The 13,271-nt window shown below is 45.1% G+C and overlaps 1 protein-coding gene across 1 annotated transcript in view; it reads right to left on the minus strand.

The window, feature by feature from the left end:
* Window positions 1–13,271, minus strand: part of LOC310777840 (titin-like) — a gene marked incomplete at both ends in the record, with an annotated part of 108,377 nt that overhangs the window by 25,719 nt on the left and 69,387 nt on the right. The window contains 13 exons of the mRNA XM_083638190.1: window positions 19–297; window positions 418–696; window positions 811–1,089; window positions 1,194–1,475; window positions 1,637–1,915; window positions 2,034–2,321; window positions 2,520–2,798; window positions 2,961–3,242; window positions 3,339–3,617; window positions 3,721–4,002; window positions 4,234–4,797; window positions 5,037–5,315; window positions 6,399–10,121. Of these exons, the coding sequence (XP_083494316.1) occupies window positions 19–297; window positions 418–696; window positions 811–1,089; window positions 1,194–1,475; window positions 1,637–1,915; window positions 2,034–2,321; window positions 2,520–2,798; window positions 2,961–3,242; window positions 3,339–3,617; window positions 3,721–4,002; window positions 4,234–4,797; window positions 5,037–5,315; window positions 6,399–10,121 (7,374 nt within the window). The remainder of the gene's footprint in view (window positions 1–18; window positions 298–417; window positions 697–810; window positions 1,090–1,193; window positions 1,476–1,636; window positions 1,916–2,033; window positions 2,322–2,519; window positions 2,799–2,960; window positions 3,243–3,338; window positions 3,618–3,720; window positions 4,003–4,233; window positions 4,798–5,036; window positions 5,316–6,398; window positions 10,122–13,271) is intronic.

Here is a 13,271-nt window from a genome sequence, read left to right on the forward strand (position 1 = left end):
TACAAATTATGAACTGACCTAGGATAGTGAGCGTAGCCTCACACGAGCTGTGGCCAACATCATTTGAAACCTCAAAGGTGTATTCACCACTATCACTTTTCTCTGTTTTAATAATCTTCAGTATAGAGCCAGCGTCTGTGCTCTGGACTTTATATCTCTGGCCAGAGCTCAGCTCCTTGCCATCCATCAGCCAGGTGGCCTTCAGGGGCTTGGTGCCTGAGAACCTCGCCTCTAGCGTGGCTGGATCCCCCTGAGTCACACTGATAGATTTGGCTTCCTCTGTGATCTTAGCCGGCTCTGAGATGTCAAACAAAACAATCAGCAAAGCATCTCCAACATGATATACTAGGAAAAGGTGACAGACTAAAAACTAACGTCACTTACTACTAATAGACTAAGAATGGCATTGCAACCAACCTTTGACTGTCAACACAGCAGAGCACTTCTGGCTCCCGGCCTGATTCTGAGCCTGGCAGGTGTATTTGCCACCATGTTTGCCCTGTATGTTGGTAATATGCAGCAGAGCCGTCCTGCTCTCATATGTAATCTGAATGTTTTCAGCCTCTTTGAGCTCATGGTCGTCTTTCAGCCAGGACACGGTCATGGGCTCTGAGCCTTTCAGAGAACACTGCAGAGAAACCTCACTGCCCACCAGTGAACTAAGGTTCTCCAGCTTTCGCACAAACAATGGAGGTTCTACAAGCAAAAAAATCAGAAATGTGTTATCAGAGTCTCTACTAAATAAATCTATGAATGGCGATAGTTAAGGAAGAATGGATTTAAAGATAAAGACGTAGTTTCTAAACCGACCTTTGAGCGTTACTTGACAGTCACAGGTAGCCTTGCCCACTTCATTCTCGACAGTACACTGGTAGGTGCCGGTGTCGCCTGCCTCTACTGCCAGAACCTGCAGGGCTACCAGGTTGTCTTGCACTGTGATCCTGTGTCTCTTATCGTTTCTAACCATATTTGTGTTTTTATAAAATGACACATTGAATGGAGCAGAGCCAGAGACTTGGCCCTCCAGCATCGTCTCAGAACCTTTCACCACATCTTTGGGCTCCAAGCAACGCACAAACATAGGTGGCTCTAAAAGAAGATGGCAGCAGCGTCAGCACATTAGACCATTCTAATCTGACATAAAAAAGGCCATATTGTTTAAATGTACTGTAAAGCAGCTAAACTGAACCGACCTTTGACTGTCACTGTGCTGCTACAGCGGTCGCTACCGGCCTCACTGGACGCCACACATATATAATCTCCACTATCCTCTACAGTGCAGTTCACTATTTCCAGAGAAGCTGTGAGGTCCATCACGCTCATTATGTATTTGTGACCAGAGCTGATCTCGATCTCGTTCTTGAACCACTTAAAAGCGATGACGGGAGTGCCCCTGGCCTTGCACTCCAGCCTGGCAGAGTTGCTGCTGGTGAACAGCTTGGTCGCCTCAAGCTTTGTCACAAACACAGGAGGCTCTGAGAGAAGATGTTAACATTCATTATGAGACACATAAGACAGTTAGCACACATAGATGTCAGTCAAGAACGTCAAGACAGTTTCATCGTATTTGATCATTCAAGACAAAAAACAACAGATATTTCTGAGCATGCAACTGAAATTTTACTGAAGACGGCACCTTTGACAAAGAGGACCACAGTGCAGTCCACCTTCCCAGCATCATTGGATACTTGGCAGGTGTACTTAGCAGAGTCAGTGGGTTTCACTGAGTGAAGCTCCAAGGAGCTTGAAGAGGCATCTTTCTTTATGAAACATGTGCCTCCAGTAGAAATCTCTTTTTCCTCTCTGAACCACTTCACAGCCAAAGGAGCTGTTCCAGTGAAGACTGATTTGAAGGAAACAGTGGTTCCTGGTATAACATCCTGGTTGTCTGGTTTCACGGTGAACACTGGGGGCTCTGGAAGCCATTAACAAGACAAGATTCACAAGTCATGTTATCAGAAATTCATTTGAGGATCGTATTCAACAATTGTAAGGCCAACACAAGTATTCTGTAAGACAGAAATAGTCATAACCTTTGACATAGAGTGTCCCACTGGTTTCTTTAAAGCCAGCAGAATTGGTGGCTTTGCACGTATAAACTCCAGAGTCTGCCTTCTCCAGCCGAATGATTCTCAGTGTAGCAGAGCTATCTTTGAATTCAGGTTGGAACTTGGCTCCAGAACGGATCTCCTGGTCATCTTTGAACCAAGTTATGGTCATGGGTTGGGACCCAGACACCTTACAGTCCATGGAGACATCATTACCAATGTTACCATCAACTCTTTTCAGGGACTTGGTGAAAGTTGGAGGCATTAGCCGATCTGGTTGTCGAAGAGAAAGCATCTCATTCATTAACTCAATTTCATAGATACCTGTATGTACTGTAGCAAGAGATTATATTGGACATGGAGGCAAACATCTAACATTACTGCTACAAATTTATTTTATTTATTATTAATTTGCAAAACTGCAGAATAAACAGTATCACATGTTAAGAGAAGCAGAAACCAGGAACTGACCTAAGACAGTAACTGAGCACATGCACTGGTCCTTTCCAACTTTATTGGACACCTCCATCTTGTATTCAGAAGTGTCTCCTTTCTCTGCTGTAAGAATCTTTAAGCTGGCCGTATTCTCCTTCAGAGTCATTTTATATTTGCGGCCACTTGCCATCTCCTTCCCATCTTTGAACCATTTCACTTTGAGCTCTGGGCTTCCAGAAATCGTGCATTCCAACGTGGCCGAATCTCCTACAGTCACACTGATGGACTCTGCAGGCTCTACGATTCTGGCCGGTTCTGAGATAAAACAGATCGGTTAGCTATAGCTATAAAGACTTAAGAGCCTAGATATATAAAGACTTATATAACTTATATAAAGACTTAAGAGCCTAGATATAAGAATATATACAAGTAAGAGCTATGTCTACAAAAACATCTCAACCAAAGTTGTCAGCTGACCTTGCACGGTCAATGTGGCTTCACATTTCTGTTGCCCAGCCTCGTTCTCTGCTTGGCATGAGTACTTGCCAACATGGCTGATGGCTACTGTTGATATTGAAAGGCTAACGACGTTGTTGTCAAACACCATCTTGATATTTGGATCATCATCTCTAAGTATCTCAGAGTCTTTCATCCATTTAACAGTGATCGGAGTGGAGCCTTTTATGGTCCCCTGTAGTTTCACTGTATTGCCCAAAACTGCTGTAGCACTCTCAATCTTCTTTAAGAAAGATGGTGGCTCTGCAAAACACATGATCAATAAAACAGCTGAGTATGAAGAACACGCTGAAACCTCATTCTGAATAAAGCTGTTTTACCAGGCTCAGGCTTACTAACCTTTCAGCTTAGCTAGTGCCTTCGTTGTGACTTTACCCACATCGTTGGATATAACACACTGATAATCTCCAATGTCTGCACTTTCAAAGGAGTGGATCTCCAGCCTGGACAGAGTGTCTTGGGAGACTATTTTATATCTCTTCTCACCAGTGACAGCTTTCTTATTTTTTAACCAGGTGATTTCAAAAGGAGTTGTGCCTGTGATCTCACACTCCAGCTGAGCGACTGCTCCCTTCACAGCCTCTACAGTCTGCAGCTCTTTCCTTATGGACGGGGGCTCTGGGAGTACAAAGGGCAGTAATGCAGTTAATACCTGCAAGATTTCACTAATCACTCTTATTGAACAGAGACAGTGAGGTAAAGGCCAGACAGTTTGACAAACCTTTAACAGCTATCTGGGTGTTGCAGCTCTCGCTGCCGGCGTCATTTGACACTTCGCAAGTGTAACTCCCACTGTCTGTGACAAGAAGGTTCATCATCTCCAAACTGGCAATCCCACTCTTGAACACAATTTTATGTTTCTCTCCATCACTAAGCTCTCTCTCATTCCAGAACCAGTGGACTCGGAGTTCAGGAGATCCTTTGACAGTGCACTGTAAGCGTGCAGCTATGCCCTGTTTCCAAGTAATCTTTGGCTCCATTTTCTTGACAAAGGCAGGGGGTTCTGCAAGGTTGTTTTTAACATTTTAAAAAGAGAAAAACATTTCTTCATAACCAAGAGATAAGGTACAAGAAGGAAATGCAACAGGAAAGACAAGAAGATGGCAATGCATTGCGTTAGCATCAGCTCACAGATGGCTGAACAGTTGTCAGCAATAATCCACCAGCTCATTTGAAGAGAACGAGACATGTCTGATCAGTTAAACTACAGGAAAGATCGACTGAAAGATCTTACCTTGCACTGTGACCAGAGCCTCACAGGATGAGCTCCCAGCCTCATTTGTGGCTGTGCACACATATTTCCCAGAGTCCTTCAGTTTGGACTTGGGTATCTCAACAACAGCCACCTTGTCCTCAAAGGACATTTTACACTCCATGGTCAGGTGGACCTTTTTGCCGTCCCTGGTCCAGGTGACGGCCACACCAGTGTCCTCATCCACCTGGCACTCCAGGCGCAGTGGATCATTTAGAGCTGCTGACACTTGCTCTATGCTCTTAACAAAGCTGGGCTTGTTGATAACCATCAGCTCTGTGGTAAAGGTGGCAGTGCCAACACTGTTGGAGGCCTTACATAGGTACACCCCCTGGTGACTCCGCTCAAGACTTTTAATTTGAAGGGAGTACTTGTTCTTTTCAAATTTCATGACATAGTTCCCCTCCGAAGAGATGGCTATGTTGTCCTTGTGCCAGACAACTTCCATGGGCGAAGAGCCAGTGAGTGAGCACTGGAACAGAGCCTGTTTGCCCACATATAAGGTCATTGGGTCTGGTTTTGATACAAATACCGGTGGGTACATTTCTAAGGAGAGCAGGTAGAACATAAAAAAACAACAGAGCAACATTTTAAAATTTTGAAAATACACCAATACCAAGGTTAAACAAACAAGTGCAATCGCAACTTAAAACTTGAAAAAAACAAAATCTTACCCGACATGATACCAGGTACCAGTGTATCATATACCATAATGATTCGCGCACACACACACACACACGCACGCATATATAACAATAATTTAAAATGTCCCATCGGGCTCTTACCAGTCACAATGAGAGATGCGGTGCAGCTGTCGGCACCGTGCTTGTTGGTGGCCTTGCATGTGTAGTCGGCGCTGTCGGCCTTGACCGGGTTCTGGACCTCCAGAGCGGAACTTGTGTGGCGACTGAGGATCCTGTACTTCTCAGTCTGTCTGATCTCAACGCCAGACCTGTACCATTTGAAGGTCACATCTGGAGCGTCTTCAATCACGCATTCAAACTTGGCCTGGCCGCCAACGTTAATCTCCACAGGTGAGATTTTTTGCCTAAAGACAGGTGGCACTGAGGCACACACAGGGGAAGGAAAAGGCAAAAGTTAGAAATGGCATAAATGAAATACTTTAACAAGTTGTAATAGATGTATGGATCAGGAGCGGTAATGGTGGAATGTACAATGATGGTGGGAGACATTTCAGGAAGAGTGACTGTGGAGGAAAGTTAAAAGAAATATAGCAAGAACACAAGCCCCGTGTTTCTCAAAGAGATGGCTACCAAAATACACTATCCATCATTTACAAGATTATTATGGGGCGAGGGTTCAGGCTAAAGTCAGGAGACAGAGTTTGTGAAAGATGAAACTATGTCAAATTGAAGCACTGGAAGCATGCACAGAGTGTGGCATTTCATGGGTGAGAAACACAAGCACCTGTCTTCATAAACATGCCAACGTGAAACCATGGAAAGAACATGAAAGGACGTCTGTAGGCCATTATCATGACAGCCATATTAGCTAGATGATTATCTGCTAGAGCAGTGGTTCTCAACATAGTGTCTGAGGACCACCGGGGGTCCTTGAGGGAGTTCCAGGTGGTCCCCAGCAAATTGGTGAAGTGTGAAACTTCAGCATTATTTCCTTTACAAGCAGTTAACACAGTAGAAGAATGACTGTTTTGATCATAGTTTCTCTGTTATCTCCCTATCTACAATACAGATACAGGGAATTCTAGACCAAATCATATCTAACAGTAAAAGCATTCTCAGATTTGGGTTTGAGAGACAAAATCTCGTCAAATGGGGGTCTATGTCCCAAATGTGAACTTAATTATACTTGATATGAAAAAGGTTGAGAATCCACTGTCCTATAGACCAGTAAGCACCTTGCTTGGCTGTAATGGGTCTGGTCTAAAGGCCGATGTTGATCATAGGATGATGTGAAACAGGCAACAATGATGTTCACACAGTGAGTTAGTACCATACAGTGACCTGCTAGGGAGCTATATGACATTAATACAGACCGGAGTGGAAAATGAAATATTTAAAGTGAGGATTGAGATCCTGAATAGACTAGTTTAAGTGAATGATTAGTTATATTCTGAGAAAATGAATGGATGAATGAGTGATAATTTGTTTGGCCTGTTATCAAACCTCGTGAGACCACAGTGAGTCTTGAAGTTGCCGTGGTCTTGCCGGCTTCATTCTCAGCCTCACAGATATATTCTCCTTCATGCTTCTCCTTGATAACTTTGTTGATAACTAGTGTGTATTTGTCATGGTCTTTGGAACACTTGAACTCTTTGCCAGATTTCAACAATTGTCCATTGAAAAACCAGTTCACCTTTGTGACATGCTTTATGGTAGTGCTAAATGTTACTTTGCTATCTTCTTCAATGGATAAATCCTCGAGCAAGGAGACTATGACGGGGTATTCTCTCTGTTCAGGTCTGGACACTGTGATCTCCTCTTTGAAAATGTCCTCCCTGTGCTCTTTCTGGATGCTAACGTCCACAGAACGCTCGGGGGGGATGGATGCGGGGGGGAGTTCGGCGGTCATAGTGGCAGCTCCCACGTCTCTCTCCTGTCTTTTCATGGTAACCGACCTCACTTCCTGCCCGGACACCTGCACTGACTGCTCAAACGCCACGTGGGCCTCGGTGGAGATTTTAACCTTCTGGGAGGAGACTGACTGTTTGATCTCCACTGCACTCTCTGCTACTCTCACTGTCTCCACCACAGATGACAGCATCTCTTTGGAGCGGGACGAGGAGACTTGCACTCTCTGAGCTTTGTCTAGCTGCACGGTGCCCGGCTGGTCAGAAGTCAGCACATGAGCCTCCTGGTAAACTATGGAATGGAAAGCTGCCTGGACTTCAGTCCTAAGGTCAGCTGTCTGAGGGTACTCGCCCTCAAAAGCCAGAGTGATCTCCATGGGGGCGCCTGCAGTTGTGATAAGGTAGGTGAACATGGCCCGTTTGGGCTCTCTCTGGACATGCACCTCCTGGACCTGCGAGGCCTCTAACCTTCCCACAACGTCGGCCAGGAGCAGCGGCTGGTCGCGGGCCACGGCCGACTGAAGAGCATCTCGGAGCTGACGTCTTATGCTCAGACTGGACGGTTTTGGGATCTGAATCACAAAGACCATCTCTTTAGGGAGAGCGGTGCTGTCTTTAGATTCTGATGCCATGAGAGACAGTTTGGGCTGTGTGGTGACTCGGACTTTAGCGGACTCTGACTTGATGATCTCCTGAGAGAGCTCACCTGTCAGCACTCGCTTCTCATCCATCACTATGGACTGCCGGACCGACTGGCCCTCCTGGATCTGAACGGCAAAGTCCTGCTCTGCTGCCTCCAGGAGCACACTGCTCTCTGTGGAGATCTCCTTCTCCTCAATCTGGACCGGCTCTGTGGGAACTTTCGGTTCCACGGCCATCTGACAGGTGAATTTATCCAGGGCTGTCAGACTCTCGGTATGGCCCTCCTCTAAGGTGTGGCTATCTGCTACGCTGGTGACATGCATCACATTCCAGCGCTCCTCCTTCTGCACTAAAGCCCGCTGCTTCTTGATGTCACTGGTGAAAGGCGTCTCCTTTGGGAGCATCATGGTCTGAGAGGAGAGCTGGAGAATGCTCTGAGGCCTGGGCTCTGTTCTGAGCCGAGACTGGACTCCTGTCACAGACATGTCCAGCTCTTTGTGATAATCTGCTGTGAGCTCCCGTCTCTCCTCTGAGGTGGCTGCATGCTGCCTGGCCTTCTCCTGTTTCTGTGCTGCCACCTGCTGGTCAGGCTTCTCAATAACAAGGATACCCTCTTTGGCTAATGCCTCCACAGGCTGGGTAGACTGGAGGTGTAGCGGCGTGTGGGCCTCTCTCTGGGGCTGGATGGTCATAGTGCTGGCCTTAGCCTCAAACTCTGACGTGTCCTCACACACCATGGTTCTCTGCTCATCCTGGCTCACAGTGTGTAACAGGGTGGGGCTTTTCCTGGCGCCTGCCCGCTCCAAGGCCGGCTTCTCACAGGTGAACCTCTCCTCAGATGGTAAGAGGTCCTGGTCTGTGATCACCTGTAGGTGCAACAGCTGCTCTCCCTCTACCTGTGACTGAATGGACATGGCGCTGTCCAGACTGGGCAGCTGCCGAGTGTGCTCGGCCTGCAGAGTCTGCTTCTCCTCGGCTGTCAGAGCCACCTTCATCACTTTATCCTTACGGAGCTGAGCCGTCTCCTCATCGGGCCTCCGAATGGAGAACTTGGTCTCCTTGGATAAAGTGTGTTTGGACTCGCTGACTGAAGCCACGGTGAGTCTGGGTCTCTCTTTGCTTACTGAAGACTTGACAGCAGAGTCTGCAGTGTGTAGCTCTGCTGCGTGGCCCTCAGCCAGCACCCGCTTCTCTGCTGACTGTGCTGAGTATAAAATCTTAACACCTTCTTTGACCTTATAACTCGTCTCCTCCTGTGGTTTGGGGATATCATGAGACTGTTCTTTCAGGATGGAGAGTTGGGACTCAACTTGATGGCCACTGACTAGATGTTTAGGTTCTGAGGTGGGCCGGACAGTTGCTGGCCTCCTGTCAGCCAGAGGCTCGGTGCTCACGGTAGAAAGAGTGGTGAGCTCCTCACCTACAGCCGACATCACGGTTGACCTCTTTTCCCTAGCAACCTGGAGCTCGATGACCTCAGGACTCTGAATACGTTCACAGTGTTGCTCTGTGAGGTCCTGGCTCTCCTGGACAGAAGATGTGAAAGCTGCCGTGTGAAGCTGTTTCATAGGAACAGCTGAGACCTGAGGCGGATGGGTGGGAGCCACAGAAACCCTCTCCTCTACCTCCTGAGACTGCAGCACGGCAGCCTGGTGGGTGAGCAGCTCTCTGTGAAGAGTGGCAGCAGAGATATCTAGCTCTCTGAGGGAGCCCACCTGCTCACTGGGGATAACCTGCCTGTCTTCAGTGCCGATAGTGTAGACCATCTGATCGGCTCTGGTTCTGTCCTGGCCGGGGAGGCTAACCTGGTACAGACGGGACTCTGTGGCCTGTTCTGTCACAGACACTTTATAGCCTTTCTTCTGAACTGCTGTGTACTGTTCCTGCTGGCGGGACACAGAGACAGACTCCCTGAACACGACCAGCTCAGCACTACAGGACGCCTCCCCATACTGGTTGGAAGCCTTACACGTATAGACGCCACTGTCTTCCTGTTTGACGCTCTTAATATCAATGAAGCCAGATCCATCTGGGCTGGCTACTATGATACAGTTCCTACTGGGCTGGATCTGGAAAGCCCCCTTGAACCACTTCACATCGGGGACTGGATCACCTCCGGCTTTATATTTAAAGGAGGCTTCTCCCCCGTCTAAGCATCTAACAGGCTGGATCTGAACCGTGAAAGTAGGAGGCTGACCCGAGAGCTTAAACATTTTCTCAACCCATTTCTCTGCCTGGCTAATATCCTTCTTTTTCACTTCGAGGTACGTGGTGCAGGTGGTCTGCCCAAACCTGTTGGTAGCAGTACAAGAATACTCCCCCTCGTACTCAGATGTGACCCGGGTGATTATCAGCGTGTACCCCTCTTTCTCCTCTACCAGCTTGTACACAGAGGAGCTTCTTATCACTTGTCCATTGTGGAACCACTGAACAGTGGGCTTGGGGAAGCCAGACACTGTGACGGTAAACCTAGCCATCTCCCCATCACTCACAGCAGCTGGAGACAGCTGGCTGAGGAAAACTGGTTTTTCCTTTTTCTTCTCTAAAGAGCTAGAGTAACGTTTGGACTCTGGCTTGAGTTCAAGTGTTCTGGTTTTCTGTGGTAACTGGAGACCAGTGTAGTAGGTTTCCTCTTGCTCCTCCACAGTGGTGGTGGTGGTGGTGGTGCTAGAATGTTCTGTCAGGAAATATTGAGCAAGATTGATAACAATATCCACAACACAAGAGCTATGCTGATCAACAAAGAATCCACTGATAAAAAATAAAGAGCAAATATTGATAAATGAAATTAACAAGGCTCCAAGTCTACATTTAAACCCCAAAAGTGTTTAAAGTGTAACTAACCCCCAAAACACTTTTTTCAGCTTTTACAGTAACCAATATGGCTTTTGGTGTGGTATGTGAAGGATCCTGGTCAAAATCACCACATTTGAGACCAAACAATTGTACAAAGTGTATAATCTTCAGGCAGCAAAGTGCCCTCTATGGGTTCAAACCTGCTTTTTTTTGCCCTCCAAAATGCCCAAAATGTGGTTGTCTGTTAAGTCACGGCCAACTCCTCCCTTTCCCACTCATGTGAAAAAAGATTTTTTCATGTGATCATTACTGTAGTTCACGCCAGAGCCATAATAGGAGAGTTGCAACATCTCTATTCAATCCAATGGACCCGTTTTTAGCGCAAGCCCTTTAACAGCGCAAGGCATCGTGGGTAATCGGCTACTGTGGCTAATGTCAGCGGCTAGTTAGTTATGTTACATGGCAGTAAAACGCCACTGAATGACCAAATTGATATAACTTTTAACCATTTTGAGTAACACTGTTTCCATACAGACCACCAGCGTTGGTTAGTTGTTTATAACGTGGCTATATTTATAACGTACTCTATTTCTGATACACTCTGATATAACATCTTTCTCTGTGCGGGGGAAAGTGTCGGCCGGAAGTCCCCCTTTAAGAAAATGATCCCTAAAAGGTCAACTGAAATATGAAATGTTTTACATATAATTTTTTAATTTACAAATGTATGTTAAATGATTTATTCTTTTATAGTTTACTTAAAGGATTTTGCTACTTGTGGCTTTTACACACAACTTTAAAAGTTGACCCCTCCTCCCTGCGGTTAAGCTTGCAAGGCAGCTGGTGACATCATGACATCTCGATCACACAATAAATCCATCTTGCCACGCTCTATTGGTTTGAATCCGAACCACCAGTGGTTTGCACCAATCAGTGTCCTATGAGACAACTGCTTTGGAGTGACGCCAGCGAGAGCAAGCTTGTGATAGACAGATGGTTCATCCAATCACCTGCCAGGTATTTTTTGAAAATGCCTGCCATTTGAAATGGTTTCCAGAGCGACTCGTTCCCAGATGGTTACGTGAAAACAAACCACATGGCAGTGTCAGGTTACCCTGCGTTTGCCAGGACATTAAAAACTGGTTAAAAAAAGAACAAGTACAACGAGGCAAAACGCCAAGGCTCGTTCCAAAACGAGAGTGGATCGGTTTGCTTTCAGGAAAAAAAATTATAGTAAGAAATAAAAAAATGTCCTCTGCATTTGGCCCATCCTATACACAAACTAGGTGCAGCACCCGGGGACCAATTCCAGTTCTTTTTGCCAGTGCCTTGGTGAGGGGCATTGACAGTATTACCTACATACATGTCTTTATTAGAGTATTGAAGTAGAGGATAGGATGAAGAGCGAAGCAGAGTTGGTTTGTTGGTAGGTGTGAGTTAGCTTATCTGGCAGCTTTTATTACAAGGCAAAATATTTTCTGCCCGAATTCTCCGACACAAACAGCTGACTTCACAGCATCAATCTGTACCTAAATATTATGTAGTTTTTCTCTTATGAACACGTATTGTAAAGATTTTGTAGCTTCCATTTGTAACTGCTTCATTAGTAGATGGAAGTATTTGCTGTATGAACTCGCCTGCTAACAGAGCTGTTGGATAGCTATACCGTTACCGTTAATGGGTGAAGGCTGTTGCGTTCATGTTTTCCTGAGAAGACTCACTGTAAGGCATTTATATTGACCTCCGACTTCCAATGGAATGCACCATGAGTTCAGTTGTAGAATGTGGTTATCAATTTCCTTAATAACCAAACTGTGTGTGTACGTACAAGCTCTCATATGAGGAGTCGAGTCACACAGTACAATAAGTAATGATGAGTATGATAAGTAATGATCGAGAAAGATCATTTTTGGATAAGGATATTCTGTTCATTCATGGGGAAATCCTCCTGAGGACGCCTTTTAAGCATTGTGTGTTCACTGAATATTAAGATGAATGACCCCAAAAAACTGACATTAAAAGAGGCTAATTCTTGTCCTTTGTCCCCATGGGATTTATGGTTGCTTGACCTTTGCTTCCAAGAGGGTGGTACAGTATGTTTCTCTGAGTAAACATCATGCATACATCAGCAAAATATAACATGGCTAATTCAGAACAGCTTTTTTGTTGTCCTCTCTTTTAATTTTCCTTAACAATCAAGTTTAGTTTAGTTTAAACCAATTTAACTAATACATGACAATAATTTAAATTGATAAAATTGACCAACTGTTAAACATGTCTCAGTTATGGGTCACTTCATTTACACTTCATAGCAGTATTAGCAGGGGCAAATTGATGTTGATGGTTGCCTGGCCATTTCCAACAAACCAAGCCATGCATTTCTTCAGGCCAAAGAACCATCTCAATCCCATAAGGAAACAGAGGAATAGTGTTTTGACATTTTAATAATATATGTCAGAGAGTACAACAAATGTAATAAAATGGGGAAGGGGGGGAGAAAAAGGCACAGACTTCAACTTTACACCAACTCCTTTATTTTAAAGTATAGAATTATATAAACTCTGAGACAAACCAACACGGATTCTGTACAAATAAACCATGGATTTCTATCTCACTGCCAAATTGTCTGTATTTGTGGTTTGTGGTATGGGAGCTGACAGTTTATTTATGAGTTTGATTAAACACTATTCTGTCTTAACACATTTCCTAACATACTCCTCAAATTACACATATTTACAAGACATGAACATTTATATTGAAATCAAAAAAAGTTTCACAGTAAAGGAAATATCCATTTAAAATGCTCACGCAGTTTACTACAGTATATCATTTGAATTACTTTTAGTTTTTTAATATCCTGAAAGAAACATACCATGTTGCAAAACCATTCAAAGCAAGACTGTCACAAACATTTCCAAATTACAATGGACTTACTACACCACACTGACAATGAACTCTTATGGATTAATTCAAGTAAACTAGATGACAATATATTCCCAATAGTTTCCAGATCTTAAATAGGATGATTGTG

Source organism: Poromitra crassiceps (genome assembly GCF_964638095.1).
Source record: "Poromitra crassiceps genome assembly, chromosome: 6".
Lineage (NCBI taxonomy): Eukaryota > Metazoa > Chordata > Actinopteri > Beryciformes > Melamphaidae > Poromitra > Poromitra crassiceps.